General features: G+C 34.8%; 1 protein-coding gene across 1 annotated transcript in view; it reads right to left on the bottom strand.

The window, feature by feature from the left end:
- SI (sucrase-isomaltase) overlaps positions 1-15,917 on the bottom strand; it is a 98,977-nt gene that overhangs the window by 14,893 nt on the left and 68,167 nt on the right. Inside the window, exons 35-40 of the mRNA XM_007086237.2 lie at positions 15,692-15,808; positions 9,769-9,856; positions 8,687-8,825; positions 2,320-2,453; positions 688-722; positions 485-601 (exon numbers count right to left, since the gene is read on the bottom strand). Coding sequence (XP_007086299.2) covers positions 485-601; positions 688-722; positions 2,320-2,453; positions 8,687-8,825; positions 9,769-9,856; positions 15,692-15,808 — 630 coding nt within the window. The remainder of the gene's footprint in view (positions 1-484; positions 602-687; positions 723-2,319; positions 2,454-8,686; positions 8,826-9,768; positions 9,857-15,691; positions 15,809-15,917) is intronic.

Genomic DNA, 15,917 nt, shown 5'->3' with positions numbered 1-15,917 from the left:
GTAAAGTGCAGAATTGTGCCACCACACAAGAATTAGCTCTTAATTCCCTTTTCCTTTTTTTTCTCAAATTTTCAACTCATTTTCTTAACATTTGCCTTTTAAATCTGCTCATTTTCATGCACTGATACTAGTATTTCCAAGGAGTTTTCACTTGTAATTTACTTTGAAGCTGATTTTTTTTATTGTTCTGTCTCAGTTTGGAAGAAGTTACATACAGAAGCAGTTTTTTTTTCCCCTCCCTGGCTATTCTAAAAGTATATAGAACAGCAGTAAGTATGCCTGCTAACCAAGTTCTAAACCCTAAAGTAGAAAGAAGAGTAACCCGAAACAGAAAATTCTCAAAGTGATGGGCTCCGATGTCCTCAGTAAATGTAAAGAAGTTCATTCAAAGCAAGCGCTAGAAATCAGCCAGGCAGGAGGAGTTCTATTCAAAACTTCTAAGGTTAGGAGGAAAGGAATGAAAGCACATGCAGTCATTACATACCCTAGTAAATGCAATGTTGTGATTTCTTGAGTATGGGTAAAATGCTCCAAGTTGCATCCAGCGGGCACAGAGCTCATACTCTGAGTTGTTGAAGAAACCACAGATATCTGCACCAGTCTAAAATATATTGTTACATTTAATTTCAATGTTTTTTTTTCTTAAAATTTATAAGTTATGAAGATAAAAGAAATACAGTTACTTACATATGAGATTCCAAAGAGACTAAATTCCATCATACCTAAAAAAAATCAGGAAAAATTTAGAAAGATACTACATCATATATTTTGATATTTGATGATTTGATTTGTTAAGATGTTCCATTTCTAATAACCTCTAATCTAATGAAACATTATTCAGATTTTTAATACACCTATCATTTCCTCTTAAAATATTCATGCTGTTATAATGTTAATGATGTAAAAATAAGACACTATGCTTCTTTGTCACTTTCAAGATGGTATATTTAGAGCACAAAATAGGTATAAATACATTATAGCATGAGAATAAAATGGCAGTGTTTCTGTCTCAGTTTGGAAGAAGTTACGGAAGCAGTTTCATTTTTAATATTAATTTTATTTTTTTAAGTTTGTTTATTTATTTATTTTGAGAGAGAGAGAGAGGGAGACCATGAGAAGGGGAGGGACAGAGAGAGAGAGGGAAGGAGAGAATCTCAAGCAGGCTCTGTACTGTCAGCACAGAGCTCAATGTCAGGCTCAAACTTGGGACCTGTGAGATCATGACCTGAGCTGGAACCAAGAGTTGGCCATTTAATCAACTGAGCCACCCAGGCACCACCTTGGTTTCAGTTTTTAAAACTGGGGTGCCTGGGTGCCTCAGTCAGTTAAGCATCCAACTTCGGCTCAGGTCATGATCTCACTGTGAATTCAAGCCTCATGTTGGGCTCTGTGCTGACAGTTCAGAGCCTGGAGTCTGCTTCAGATTATGTGTCTTCCTCTCTCTCTGTCCCTTCCCCACTCATGCTCTTTCTCTAAAAAATAAACATAAAACATTAAAAAATAAATAAAAAGAAGTCAGGCTAGTAATTTCGTTCAGAAAGGAGGAAAAGTAGAGCTATAAGCTAGAGGTACAGGAGTGATCTGTTTGGTTGCTATGTAGATGATGATTTAGAAAATAATAAATATAATATAATATAATATAATATAATATAATATAATGTAATATAAAAGGCTATCTATGTAATTATTTAACCATAGGCCTCATTATTTGGAAAAAAACAAATAAGAATTATCCTCATTAAATACAATCCTCTGAGATCACTTCAATAAAATAGGATTCATGTGATATCCCAGCTCTTCTTTTAAAGTAGTAACATTGTTTCCTTGAATCCTAATATAAACAGTATAGGACTTTTAAGACTAGATCTGAAATGAAAAATATCAATTTCCCCTTTAAAATGATAATATCTTATTTACCTAACAATTGTCAAAACACTCTTTCAAAATTTGGTTAGAAATGTTTCATTCTTTAGCATCTATGAGTGATTCTTATTCCCTAGAATCTAGAATTTTGACCCATTTCTATTCTTAGCTCCACATGTTATTTTCCCAGCTCCTGCTCTTTTCCTGGGAAACTGAGAGCAAAAGGGATGAAATTACTGTCTCAAAATAAACTATTTGGATATCATTAGTTTCTAGAAAGCATCCCAGCTCCTACTTTCTGGCACACTACATTTTCATGATGCTATTTGCCATAAAATATGATGTGAAAAGCATGTTTCTGAGAAGGACTTATAAGGTATATAAACTATTACCAGAAAAAGTGAATACTTAACAGAAAACGCAAAGGAGTAATGATAAAGATGGTGACTCACATACCAATGATTGATTTGTCCAGATTGTCCCACTGTGCATAGTTGTCTCCAAGCCAGTGTCCTCCCCATTGTCCACCAGTAGGATATGTTGAACGAGAAATAACAATTCCTCTTTTGCCAGTTGTCTTCTGCAATGCACTAATATAGATGGAGAAGTATCTACGAGTTCTTACATGAGGTATTTTTCAGATATTTCTACTTATGAGCACTTCATTAAAAAGATGTGTTTTTTATGGTGTCTTTGTTATCTCTTATTACAACTAGATTTATAAGTGAGTCTTCTTTCATTATACTATAAAATTCTCATAGACATAAAGGACATTTTTCTTCCCTTCCAACATTTATCAGACTGACATGCCTAAGTGGCCTTTATTTGTTCAATGAATACAAGTTAAGTCAACTATTGAAGTTATCAAATCAGGTAACTAATTATATCTTAAGTTTTCTGAATGAATTCATTTAATTCTACTTAAATATGTTCTCTTGAATACGCTCTAACTATTGATTGCTCCAACCCTTCTCAATTATAGCTTGTCAACACTTAATCTCCACATTACTCAACAGAGAATCTTTGCTATAGTATTCCCTGTTTTAGAGGGTAGATTAAAGGGAGTGAAATTTTGGGTGGTGAAAATAAAAGTAGTTGTTTTATTTCAAGCACAGAATCTATCCAAGCCATATCTCAAGAGAATGAATTTTACAAATTACATTATATTTCTTTTTGTTCTCTCCCCTCCTCAGTCTTGGAACAGTGACTTTAATGATTTACTATTCATTTTGAAACATATTCTAGTGCTAAAAATAATATAATAATGTATTATTTTACATTATATGCATCTTTCTCTCTCTCTGTGTGTGATACTATAAGAGCATCTAAGGTAGAAAAAAAATTCTACTATTATTTTTTTGAGAGAGAGTGAGCGAGGAAGAGGCAGCAGAGGGAGAGAGCAGGAGAATCTTAAGCAGATTCCACGTTCAGCCTGGAGCCTGATGAGGAACTGGATCCTACAACCCTGGGATCATGACCTGAGCAAAAATCAAGAGTATGATGCTCAACCAGCTGAGTCAACCAGATGCCCCGAAAAATTTTCCACTATTAATTGGAAGTAAAATGTTTATTTTTATATTATTTGAAATCAACTGCATATGAATAGAACTATTTCAGGAAAAAAATTCTTCAAATACCTAATTAGGCAGACTTTCCAATCATTTTCTTATTACAGCATGGATCACAGTGTTTGTACTGACTGCTTCATATATAAAGTTTCTTTAATGAGACCCTGAAATTCCTGATGTTAAAGATAACGTCTTAATCTTCTTTGTACTTTTTACACCTAATACAGTCTTAGCATATAATAGTAACTCAAGAAGTTTTTGGATTAATGAATTTCTCCAATCAAAGTTACAGAAAACTGAAAGTGTTTTCAATGGACATATGATACATTGAACTATCTGTTAATAATAAACACCATATTGTATTTGCTAAGTTAAAATTTCCTACTTGTATGTATGTCCATCTTTAAAAAGATCAATAAGAAAACCATCTTCAGTGCTTAATATTCTATAATAAATATAAAGGATCAAGTCTATTTAGGTACATTAATATATTTAACATACATTACATATATTTGCTGACATTTCACAAGAAATGACTGATTACTGGGGCACATGGGTGGCTCAGTCAGTTAAGCAACTGACTCTTGATTTTGGCTCAGGTCATGATCTCATGGTTCTTGAGTTTAAACCCTGTGTCAGGCTCTGTGCTGACAATGTGGAGACTGCCTGGGTTGGGTTTCTCCATCTCTCTCTCTCTCTCTCTCTCTGCCCCTCCCCCGTGGGCTCTCTCTCTCTCTCTCTCTCTCTCAAAATACATAAACTTAAAAAAAATGAATGATTATTGATGTAGAGAATAAAATATCATATGATCAATCTAAAAATATATGTGAAATATATATTCTAATTTTAATTAATTTGAAAACAAAATTGATTTCATTTAACTAATAAAAAAATTATCTAAAGGGATAGAACTGTCCCCAATTTTTAACATTCAAGAAATATATATTCTTAAAGAATTTCTTTTTTTCTGCTATATGTCTTACTTTTGCAAAAATTATTTACTTAGGCTTTAAATCAATAACTGAGCATATGCCTTATTAGATATCTGACTGAGAAAAATTCTGCATTGGGTATTTTTATAATAATTTTCTCCTAAGGAAGAGTTAACTTCTTACATTAGAAGAATCTTCTCTGTAACCCTTCAATGAATTGAGAACAAAACTTTGGGAAATACTTGCTGCCACTAAATATATAATTTAAAATCCCATCACTATAAATATTTTCCAAATATTTTTGACATGTTCTAATTTTAAAAATGGTTTAGTCATAATGAATTTAGCTCAATTAAAAAAAAAACACTTTTCACCTGTAGGACAGTTTGTCCTTTGTTACCGCTTGATTTTGAAAAATTTAGCTAATACAAAGGATTGCAATGTTGTGTTATGGAAGTATTTTTATTGTATGTTTTTAGTCACCTACATGAGCACTTTTTTGAAAAGGATTTAAAAACTTCTAAATATATCTTAAGTTACTGGGAAAAAATCTTTCTTAAAAAATGAGTTTTAGTATTTATATTATATTATTACATTATATTATATTACATTATATTATATTGCATAGAATATATAATTAAGCCTTCTTAAAAATGATTTTTAATATATATTATACACAATATATGTATATATCTATACATACATTGTATATACATGTAATATATATGATATATATTACAAAAGTGGATAATGTGAAAGGAAAATATTAAATTGAAACTTTTAAATATATTTTAAATCTTCAAAATGAATATATTTATTTTCACCATGGGTACTAAAGATAATAATTTGAAATTATTCAATTGGCTATTGTTTTAATTACTGATGAAATCAATTGATAACTATACTCCAGATACTTCTGTCTCTGGGTGGCATTAAATTATTTTAGAATATTGACCAGTGTTGCTTAGAGTAAATAAAGTTATTGCAGGAGTATTTTTCTCAATATTTATTTAAACAAATTCATTGAAAACTAAAGATATTTTATTGAATTACTTTTTAGAAAGCAAATAATTCAGTATTATATATTTAATATCCATTAGAAATAGTAATGTACCCATTTCTGAAATATTTCCATTGTTTTTGAGTGTATAATAAAATTTAAATTTGAAATTTCCGTAATTGAGAAGATAATGTGAAGGGCTAAACCATGGAAATAGCTTTATGGATTCAGATCTCAATTTTTTTTTTAAAGTTTATTTATTTACTTTGAGAGGGAGAGAGCCTGCATGAGTCGGGGAGGGGCAGAGAGAGAGACTTCCAAGCAGGCTCCACACTGTCAGTGAGCCTTGGGGCTTGAACCATGAGATCTGGTATCGTGACCCAAGCTGAAATTAAGAGCTCAGACTACTGAGCCACCCAGGTGCCCCAGATCTCAATTTTTTAAATAAGCATTGACACCAGCTACATCAATGTTCAGCTCAGCCATATTAATCAGAAATTAATGTCTAAGAGACATATGTCCAGTATCTATGCCAATGACTAATAGCTAATTAACAGAAACTTACAGTTGTAAACAAGAACATGTCAAAATTATTGGAAGGGCGAGCTATATTGTGTTTGTTTTTATCTACCAACCTTATTTTTTGTTAAAAACAATTTACAAGAAGCCACTTCCTATAGTACATAATCCTCCCAAAAAAGCACCTTTATTTTTCCAGTTAGATACATTAAACATAGAAAGAAGTAGAATATGATGTTGTAATTTGCCATTTAACCCAGTCTACAGAAATACCTAAAAAAATAACTTGCAATTATTGATTTTTACTCCATTCTAAATTATGATTACAAAAATCTGTGGCATTTATTTAAAAATTGTATCTTTAACACCACCTGAATTTCCAAAAGGAGACAGAAGATTTTGATTTTTCTGTATCCTTTCTAATGAAAAAAAATGTAGTAATCTCTAACATCATTCCAGGTATTTATTGAAGTTGAAAATATGAAATATATAGTCATATAATCATTGAATAATTCTCTCAAATACGAACACACACTTTGAGGTAGTTTTTAAAGTGTATTTATTTATACATTTGAAGCATAGACTTTGCTTGTTTCAGTGCAAGATTGAATTTTAAATAATAAGAGAGATCTATTGAAGACTGAAAGTTTTTGTATGGCATTTACATATGAAACTTTTCATTTGCAACTGGTAGCCAAGGTCCTTCCTCTAAGACTCTTTACAATTTCTCAAGCTGATTATTTATCTTCTGTTTCTGAATCCCCTCATTGTATTCTTTCCTTGCTTTGCTTCTTTGTGACATGTTTAGTGAAGAGCACAGTAGCAAGAACTAGTTGAATGTCAAATGTGTACCATTTTTGAAAGACACAAAATGAATCAAAAAAGGAAACAATAAAATGCTACAGTCTGGATAACATAAAGAAACGCATTGTTTTAATCCTTTCACTCTCCTCCAATGGTAAATAAAAAGTCTTTACTATCCATCCTTTGCTTCAGTGTAAATATAATTTACTTATAGCATCCTTTTACATTTGTCAAGGTCTTTAAAAATTTGACTATATTTAATCTCTAAAATTTCTGAAGGAGAGTTCAATATTTTTTTTCTAATATTACTGCAAAAAATAAATATTAAGAAAGTATCTAAAACATATGAAAAGTCTATGGGTATGTGTAAACTGAGCTATTTAACTCAACATTTAAAATTTATTAATCTGCTTAATTTAAATAACAAATGAAACATTTACTGAAAATTTTATGAACTAACACTTTAAAGAAATGTATAATGTCTTTTTTTAAAAATTATTTTTAACATTTATTTATTATCGAGAGACAGAGAGACACAGAGCATGAGCAGGGGAGGGGTAGAGAGAGGGGGAGACATAGAATGTGAAGTAGGCTCCAGGCTCTGAGCTGTCAGCACAGAGCCCGATGCGGGGCTCGAACTCACAAACTGCGAGATCATGGCCTGAGCCAAAGTTGGTCACTCAACCGACTGAGCCACCCAGGCGCCCAAGAAATGTATAATGTCTTTAAATCACAAAATGTTCTTTGGAAGATTGTATTGATCTCTTCCTCATAATGTTTGCTATTTAAGAGTAAAATGTACTTTCAATATCCCTAATTACCTTTGAATATCAACTATTTAAAAATTTACCTGCATGTCTCTAAATTTACTAAGCATCTTCCAGTGTGTTAGGAACCATAAAACGTGTTCCCAAGTTCAATTCACTACCTCAGTGAATAATTTTTTTTTCAATTTCCTTTAAACTACATAGTTTGATCTCAAAATGTGTAAGTTTTGCCAACAGGATTATCAGTGAATTCTCAATATTTTTGTTCTTTTTAATATCTTTACTTTATGATAAAATGAGGTCAGCTGAAGATTAAAAAGTGAGGATAAATGTGTTCCAAAATTATGTTCCAGTAAGGTTAATCTAAAGAAGCATTTGTTCCGATAAAAAAGCATCGTAGGGGCTCCTGGGTGGCTCAGTCAGTTAAGTGTCTGACTTTGGGTCAGGTCATGATTTCACAGCTCATGAGTTCGGGCCCCACATCAGGCTCTGTGCTGACAGCTCAGAGCCTGGAGTCTGCTTGGGACTCTGTGTCTCCCTCTCTCTCTGCTTCTCCTCCACTCACATTCTGTCTCTCTCTCTGTCTCTCCAAAAATGAATAAAAGCATTAAAAAAATTTTTAAAAAAGCATTGTAAAGACCAACTTGTTTACTCTTAAAAATGACATTTCCTAGTCTTTCTACATGATTTTAGTGTCACTACATTGGAATTTGGTGAACAAATATGTGGTAGTTCATTCATGTAATAATATCTTAAACAATTCACCTCTACCTGGTTGAAAAAGTTTGGTGCTACAAATAAGATAAGCATGTTTCACTAAGTGAAGAAATATTACTCATACTCTTTACTCCAAAATGCTTTTCAATGTGTTTTACCAACTACAGTTATATACTAGAGCTGTGTTTTTCAAATCTAGATGCACATTGGTACTACACAGAATCGGAAGCAGGCTCCAGGCTCTGAGCTGTCAGCACAGAGCCCAATGTGGGGCTCAAACCCACAAATTGGGAGATCATGACCTGAGCCAAAGTCTGATGCCCAACCAACTGAGCCACCCAGGTGCCCTGAGACACATAATAATTCTAAGTGTCATAAAGGACCAAGTAAGTTACAGAGAACATTGGGTAAGAAATTGCTACCAGAAAAGGTCAGCAGGGAAGAACTCTGAAAGTAGGGAACATTAATCTAAAAGATAATAAAGAGTCAAAAAAGATAATTATAAACACCACTTACTCATAGGTAGGTTTCATTTGTGACCATCCATATAGATTGTGAACATCATAATGCAAAACGGATGATCCATCACTAAGAATCTGTTCAGTTTCCATACACATAGTTCTGAAATGTAATCCATTTGTTCTTTTTGTGATTTCTGGGGAGAACCAATGGGAAAATATTAATATATTATAAATTACCCTATATTTGAATGTCTAAATAATAGCTATATATTCTTTTGGCAAAAATATTAACCATTGTTTTAAAATAATATTGTTTTTTAATCATTTGTACACTTTGTCTCTGCTAATTAAAGTGAAAAATAATCTGTAATTATAGCTGCACTTATACCTGTAACTGAAAAATCTGTGAAAAAATTTACTGTATTCAGCAACACAAATATTATGAATTAACATGAATTAATAAAACCCTGAAAGATAAGCATACTCCTAAATGCCTACAATATTTTATGCACTCAGATGAGACATATTGATTAAATAGATTTTGATAAAAAGTCCATTCAGTAACATGAAGCCCTGGGGTTAAGAACCAGGCAATGCAATAACAACATTATTCTTTGATACACTTTTTCTCAGCTAATGATGCATTTTTTTCAGAGTTTTGCCATCACTTTAGATATCAAAAGTTTACGAAGTTTACTGCCTACATAAGAGTATGAGGATGAATACTGAGCAACTGGACCCTTCTCTCCTGGGTCAGGGACAACCAAAGAAGTACTGTTAGTATTGTTTCATTTTTTCCTAATAAACAACAATTTAGAAATAAATCTTTTAAAAGTGTTTTTTTTTTTAATCTTGAGGAATACTGACAATTTTCCAATCTGGGAAGGTTCTTAAGAAAATCAAAGTAACAATTTCAAACATGCATAGGAATGCGTACATATAAATAAAATACGTTTCTTGATTTTTCTTTTCAAAATAATGTTAAATAGTATTGGGAATGGGTTGAGGTGTGATGTGAGTCAATGTGTAGATGGGTAGTGTGAATTGGGAATGTGAATCCAGTTCCCTACATCATAAAGTATATAAACCCGATTAATAAATAGCAATAACATCAAAAGTGTAGCAACAAAATTGTACCTGGGACATAAGGTGGATAATTTAACTCTTTATTTCTGCATTGATTAGTAACTGTTCCATGTACAAAACTGGATGGTTCATTCATATCCTAAAAAAAGAGAGAAAAGTAAACAAAAAATAAAGTAGAGCATATATTCTTAAAGGAACTAATTCAGAAAACCAATAAAGCAGCATGTTTGAGTAACGGCACATTTACCGTTCTAAAGCAAAAATATAAGACATCTCAATATTAAAGAGTTAGTTTAGCTCAGTGTTTCTCTTTTACATTTCATGACTCCTTTGTAAAACATAAAATGTCTTACTCTTCTCTGTACATATAATACACATAAAAAAGTGAATTGTTTTTTAGACATAAAATTATAGTAGTGTATATTCTCCCACGTCCTCTCCTCTCCTGCCCCAGTGCCTTCTATCAATTGCTTTTGAAAAACAAAACAAAACAAAACAAAACAAAACAAAACAAAACAATGGTTTGTGGCTTTAAAACCACAGAGTATAGTTTATACATACAGAAAACTTTTATTTATTTATTTATTTATTTATTCATTCATTCATTCATTCATTCATTCATTCATTTATGTTTCAAGTATAGAATTTAGTGATTCATGACTTACATATGACACCCAGTGCTCATCACAAACAGTGCCCTTCCTATAACCCATCACCTATCACCTATCCCCTAGCCAAACTCCTCTTCAACAACTCTCCGTTTGTTCTCATAGTTAAGAGTATGTTTCATTGTTTTCTTCTCTCTCAATCTTTTCCCCACTATGTTCAATTAGATGGAGTTTTATGTACAGTGATAGAGGTGTTTTGCATATTATTTCTGCTCTAGTCTTTATTATTTTTCTTCTGCTGGCCTTAGGCTTCATTTGTTCTTCTTTTTCTAGTTCCTTTAGGTGTAAGGTTAGGCCATTTTTATGATTTTTCTTGCTTCTTGAGGTAGGCATTTATTGCTATATTCTTCCTTCTTATGACCATTTTTGCTGCACCCCAAAGGTTTTGGACTGTCATGTTTTCATTTTCATTTGTTTCCATGTTTTTTAAAAATTTTTTATTTAACTTCCTGGTTGACCCATTCGTTATTTAGTTGGATGGTCTTTACCCTCCATGTACTTGTGGTCTTTCCAAATTTTATCTTGTGGTTAACTTCAGGTTTCTTAGCGTTGTGGTCTAAAATTATGCATGGTACAATCTCAATCATTTTGTACTCGTTGAGGCCTGATTTGTAACCTACTATGTGATCTATTCTGGAGAATGTTCCATGGATACTCAAAAAGAATGTGTATTTTGCTGATTTAGGATGAAAAGTTCTGAATGTATCTGTTAAGTTCATCTGGTCCAGTGTGTCATTAAAAGCCATTGTTCCCATCGTTGTTAGTGGGGTATTAAAGTCCCCTACTATTACTGTATTGTTATTAATGAGTTTCCTCATGTTTGTTATTAATTGATTTATATATTAGGATACTTCAAGATGGGGGCATAAATATTTAAAATTATTAGATTTTCTTGATGGATAGACCACTTTATTATGATATGGTGCCCTTCTTCATCTCTTGTTACAGTCTTTGTTTTAAGATCTAGTTTGTCTAATATAAGTATGGTTACTCTGGCTTTCTTTTGACATCCATTAGTATGTTAGATGGTTCTCCATCCCTTCGCTTTCAATCTTCAGGTGTTTTTAGGTCTAAAATTAATCTTTTGTAGGCAGCAATATAGATGGGTCTTGGTTTTGTATCCATTCTGATACCCTATGTCTTTTCATTGGAGTAGTTAGTCCATTTATATTCAGAGTGATTATTGATAGACATGAATTTAGTGCCATTGCATTACCTGTAAAGTTGTTGTTTCTGGAGATTTCTCTGTTCCTCTTTAGTCTTTGTGCTTTTGGTCTTTCTTTCCCATTCAGTATCCTTTAATATTTCTTTAAGGGCTTGTTTAGTGGTCACCAACTCCTTTAGTTTTTGTTTTTCCCTGGGAAACTCTCTCTTTCCTTCTATTCTGTATGATAGCCTTGCTGGATAGAATATTCTTGGTTGCATATTTTTTTTCATTATGTATAGTAAATATATCATGCCAATCTCTTCTGACCTGCCTATTTTCTGTGGAGATATCTGCTAACCTTATTTGTCTTCCCTTTAAGTTAGGGACTTCTTTTGTCTTGCTGCTTTTAGTATTTTTTTTTTCTTATCTCTATATTTTGTAAATTTAAATACATTGTGTCTGAAGTTGGCCAGCTTTTGTTGATTTTGATGGGAATTCTCTGTGCCTCCTCAATTTATAAGTCTTTTTCCTTCCCCAGATCAGCTATACTGTCTCAAATAAATGTGCCCCTTTTCTCTCTCTCCTTCTTCTGAGATTCCTGTAATACAAATTTATTATAGGGTATGTGATTAATGGAGTCACTGAGTTCCCTAAGTTTACTTTTATGATCCAAGATTTTTCTTTTCCTCTTTTGTTCAGCTTCATTATTTTCCTATAATTCTATCATCTATATCACTTATTCATTCCTCTGTTTCTTCCTTTTAGTCATTATATGCAGTTGGTTTTGAATCTTGTTTATTGTATTATTCATGTCAGCCTGATTAATGTTAAACTCTGTTATTTCTGTGGGAGGGCACCCCTGATGTCTTCTATGCTCAAGCCCAACTTATGATTGTTGCTTCAAATTCTGGATCAGGCATATTACTTATATCTGTTTTGCTTAGATCCCTGGCTGTGTCTTTTTCTTGTTCTTTCTTTTGGGATGGATCCTTCATCTTGGCGTTTTGCATAAATCTCTGTTCTCTTCTTTGTAGGACAGCCTGTTATATTTCTTGCTCCTGAGAGTAATGGCTTTATGAAGAAGAGATTATACAATGTCCAGGTCCTGGAACTTCCTGAAGTGTCTCCAGTGTGTTCTGGTAGCCCTCTGCTGCTGTGTTATGGCTGCTCTATCCCTCAGGTCAACCCTCTGCAGAGTTCTTGCCTGCAGTGGGGAGTGTTTGGACCTTGCCCAGAGTACGGTGAGTTTTAATTAGCTGTGCTCTGATATGCTTGTTAGAAGAAACCTTATGCTATTTCCACTAGAACTGAAGATTTGCAGAACTCAGTGGCTAGGATACATGATACGTGTGGGGGTTTGTGTTGGTCTTCTTGAGGAGGGCCCTGAAGCACTGGTTCTTAGGTGCACTTGCCCTAGGAAAGCAGTATCATTAGAGTGTAGAGGGGGTGGAATTTGGTGTAAGGGGTATAGCTTGCCACTGTTGGCACTGTGCTGCATATTGAAGTTAATTCATTTTGAGGGGAAAGGTAGAGAAATGGTGCCACCAGCTACGTTGTCCTTGAAGAGGGGAGTTCATGCTTGCTGCTGTCAGGGAAGCCCTCTCAAAAGGGCAAATAATTTCCTCTCATGCATTCCAGGAATATTTCAGTTGCTCTTTTCACACTGTCTGTGTCTGGTTGATTGCCTGCCTGGAGAAGTGTAGTGCATTTGGGGCTCTATTCCAGCCACACCAGCTGAGTTTTAAAACTTTAGGGATCTGGTGTGATGTGGACCTGTTCCGGTCTTCAGGGGGAGGGTCTCGCCATGCTGGGGTTAATGCAGGTTTGACCCAGAAGGGCAGTCACACCAGAGTGTAGGATCATGGGATTTAGAACAAAGCATACTAAACGGCTAGCATCCAGGTCAGTTGCCCTCAGAAGGTGTCTGAATCTATGTTAAGGAGTGGGAGAAAGAAACAGTGCCCACCAGTTCTTTTATTCCCAGATAAGTAATGCCATCTTTCTCAAATGTGCTTCATAAAAAAGGGAACAGTCTTTCCCAGTGCATTTTAGGCAATTCTCAGATCACACCATCTTATCTACCGGCCTTCTCTCCAGGAGTAGGGCAAGGCCCTCAGGGGTCTATCCCAGCCACGCCATGGACCTCAAGAGTTCCAATCGTTGATGGGGTGCCTGGGTGGCGCAGTCGGTTAAGCGTCCGACTTCAGCCAGGTCACGATCTCGCGGTCCGTGAGTTCGAGCCCCGCGTCAGGCTCTGGGCTGATGGCTCGGAGCCTGGAGCCTGTTTCCGATTCTGTGTCTCCCTCTCTCTCTGCCCCTCCCCCGTTCATGCTCTGTCTCGCTCTGTCCCAAAAATAAATAAAAAACGTTGAAAAAAAAAATTAAAAAAAAAAAAAAGAGTTCCAATCGTTGAGCCCCAATGGTTGCAAAAACTCATAAAAATTAGCCCCTCTCATTTTCTAGTCAATGGTTTAGGGGAAGTGTTTTCCTGGTGCAATTCCCTGTGCACTCCTCTCTCTCTTGCCTTTCTCCATGACCAGGAATCTCTCCTCTCCACCACACCTATAATCCATTTCTCTCCCTAACCACGACTTTGCAACTCTTACTTTCCATAATGTGGCCGCTTCTCTACCTCCACTTGTGCAGTTTGCTCTGTCAGTCCTCAGATTGATTTCTTGGGTATTCAGAATGGTTTGATATTTATCTAGCTGTGTTCAAGGTATGAGGCAAGTCTAGGATCCTCCTACCACTCCATCTTACCTCCCTCCTCTCTTACTATCAACATTTTATTTTTTTTTAAATTTTTTTTTAATGTTTTTTTATTTATTTTTGAGACAGAGAGAGGCAGAGCATGAGCAGGGGAGGGGAAGAGAGAGAGGGAGACACAGAATCTGAAGCAGGCTCCAAGCTCTGAGCTGTCAGCACAGAGCCCGACGCAGGGCTCAAACTCACAGACTGTGAGATCATGACCTGAGCCGAAGCTGGACGCTTAACCGACTGAGCCACCCAGGCGCCCCTCAACATTTAAAAAAAAAAATTTTTTTTCAACGTTTTTTATTTATTTTTTGGGACAGAGAGAGACAGAGCATGAACGGGGAGGGGCAGAGAGAGAGGGAGACACAGAATCGGAAACAGGCTCCAGGCTCCGAACCATCAGCCCAGAGCCTGACGCGGGGCTCGAACTCACGGACCGCGAGATTGTGACCTGGCTGAAGTCGGACGCTTAACCGACTGCGCCACCCAGGCGCCCCTCAACATTTTAAATTTACACCTAAAATTAGCAGATTGTTTGAAAGATAATTTTTGCTAAATTTGTAAGAGATTATGATTTTTTGTACCAAAGACGGACAGTTGTGTGAGATTTATTACTACACTGAATAAAAATAAAATAAATGTTTATAAACATTTGTGAATAGTTAGAAAGAGTTTATTTGATTCATTGGTGTAAGTAAAAATCTTCAGGAAATAGCATCTATATACATAAAGTAAACTGTTAACACTGTATTTTAACTGTCCTTTACATATGGAAAGGACTTTCTTTTCTATGGAAAAATGAGTGGGCTAATTTTTTTAAGTTTATTTACTTTGAAAGAGAGAGAGAGAGAGAGAGAGAGAGAGAGAGAACACGAGCAATGGATGGGCAGAGAAGGAGAGAGAGAATCCCAAGGAGGCTCCATGCAATTAGCATGGAGCCTGATGTGGGGCTTGAACTCACAAACTAAGATCGTGACCTGAACTGAAACCAAGAGTCAGACATTTAACTAAACAGAGCCACCCAGGTGCCCCAAAGTTTTATTTTTTTAATGTTTGTTTATTTATTTTTGAGAGAGAGGGAGGGAGAGAGAAAGAGACAGAGGGAGAGACAGAGAGCATAGAGGAAAGGCAGAGACAGAAGGGAAGAGAGAATCCCAGGAAGACTCCATGCTGTCAGCACAGAGCATGGCCCAGGGCTCGAACTCACAAACTGTGAGATAATGCCTTGAGTCAAAATCAAGAGTCAGACACTTAACCAACTGAGTCACCCAGGCTGAATGGGCTGATTTTTATAAAAAAATGCTTTGCTGATGTTATTAGAATCGAGTAATAATTTTGTTGAATCACTACACAATAAATTAAAACAATAACAGCTTAAAATATAAATTGCTCAAAGTTTACTTACAATCCACAAGCCATCAAACTTCATCTGGTTATTGTAGAAATCTATAATTTCCTTTGCCCACCACTCTGCTGTGGAATTCCTGAAAAAATCTGGAAAAGCTACATGAGCTCTGGAAACCTGTAAAAACAAAATTCACGCCTATATGTAGGAAGTCAAAAGAGAGACCATGAGTGTCTAAGTCCAACATTTATCTGTCCGATTCACAAGTTGTGCACAAATGATAATG

This window comes from Panthera tigris, chromosome C2 (genome assembly GCF_018350195.1).
Source record: "Panthera tigris isolate Pti1 chromosome C2, P.tigris_Pti1_mat1.1, whole genome shotgun sequence".
In the NCBI taxonomy this organism is placed as follows: Eukaryota; Metazoa; Chordata; class Mammalia; order Carnivora; family Felidae; genus Panthera; species Panthera tigris.
This window is presented reverse-complemented; position numbering and strand designations above follow the sequence as displayed.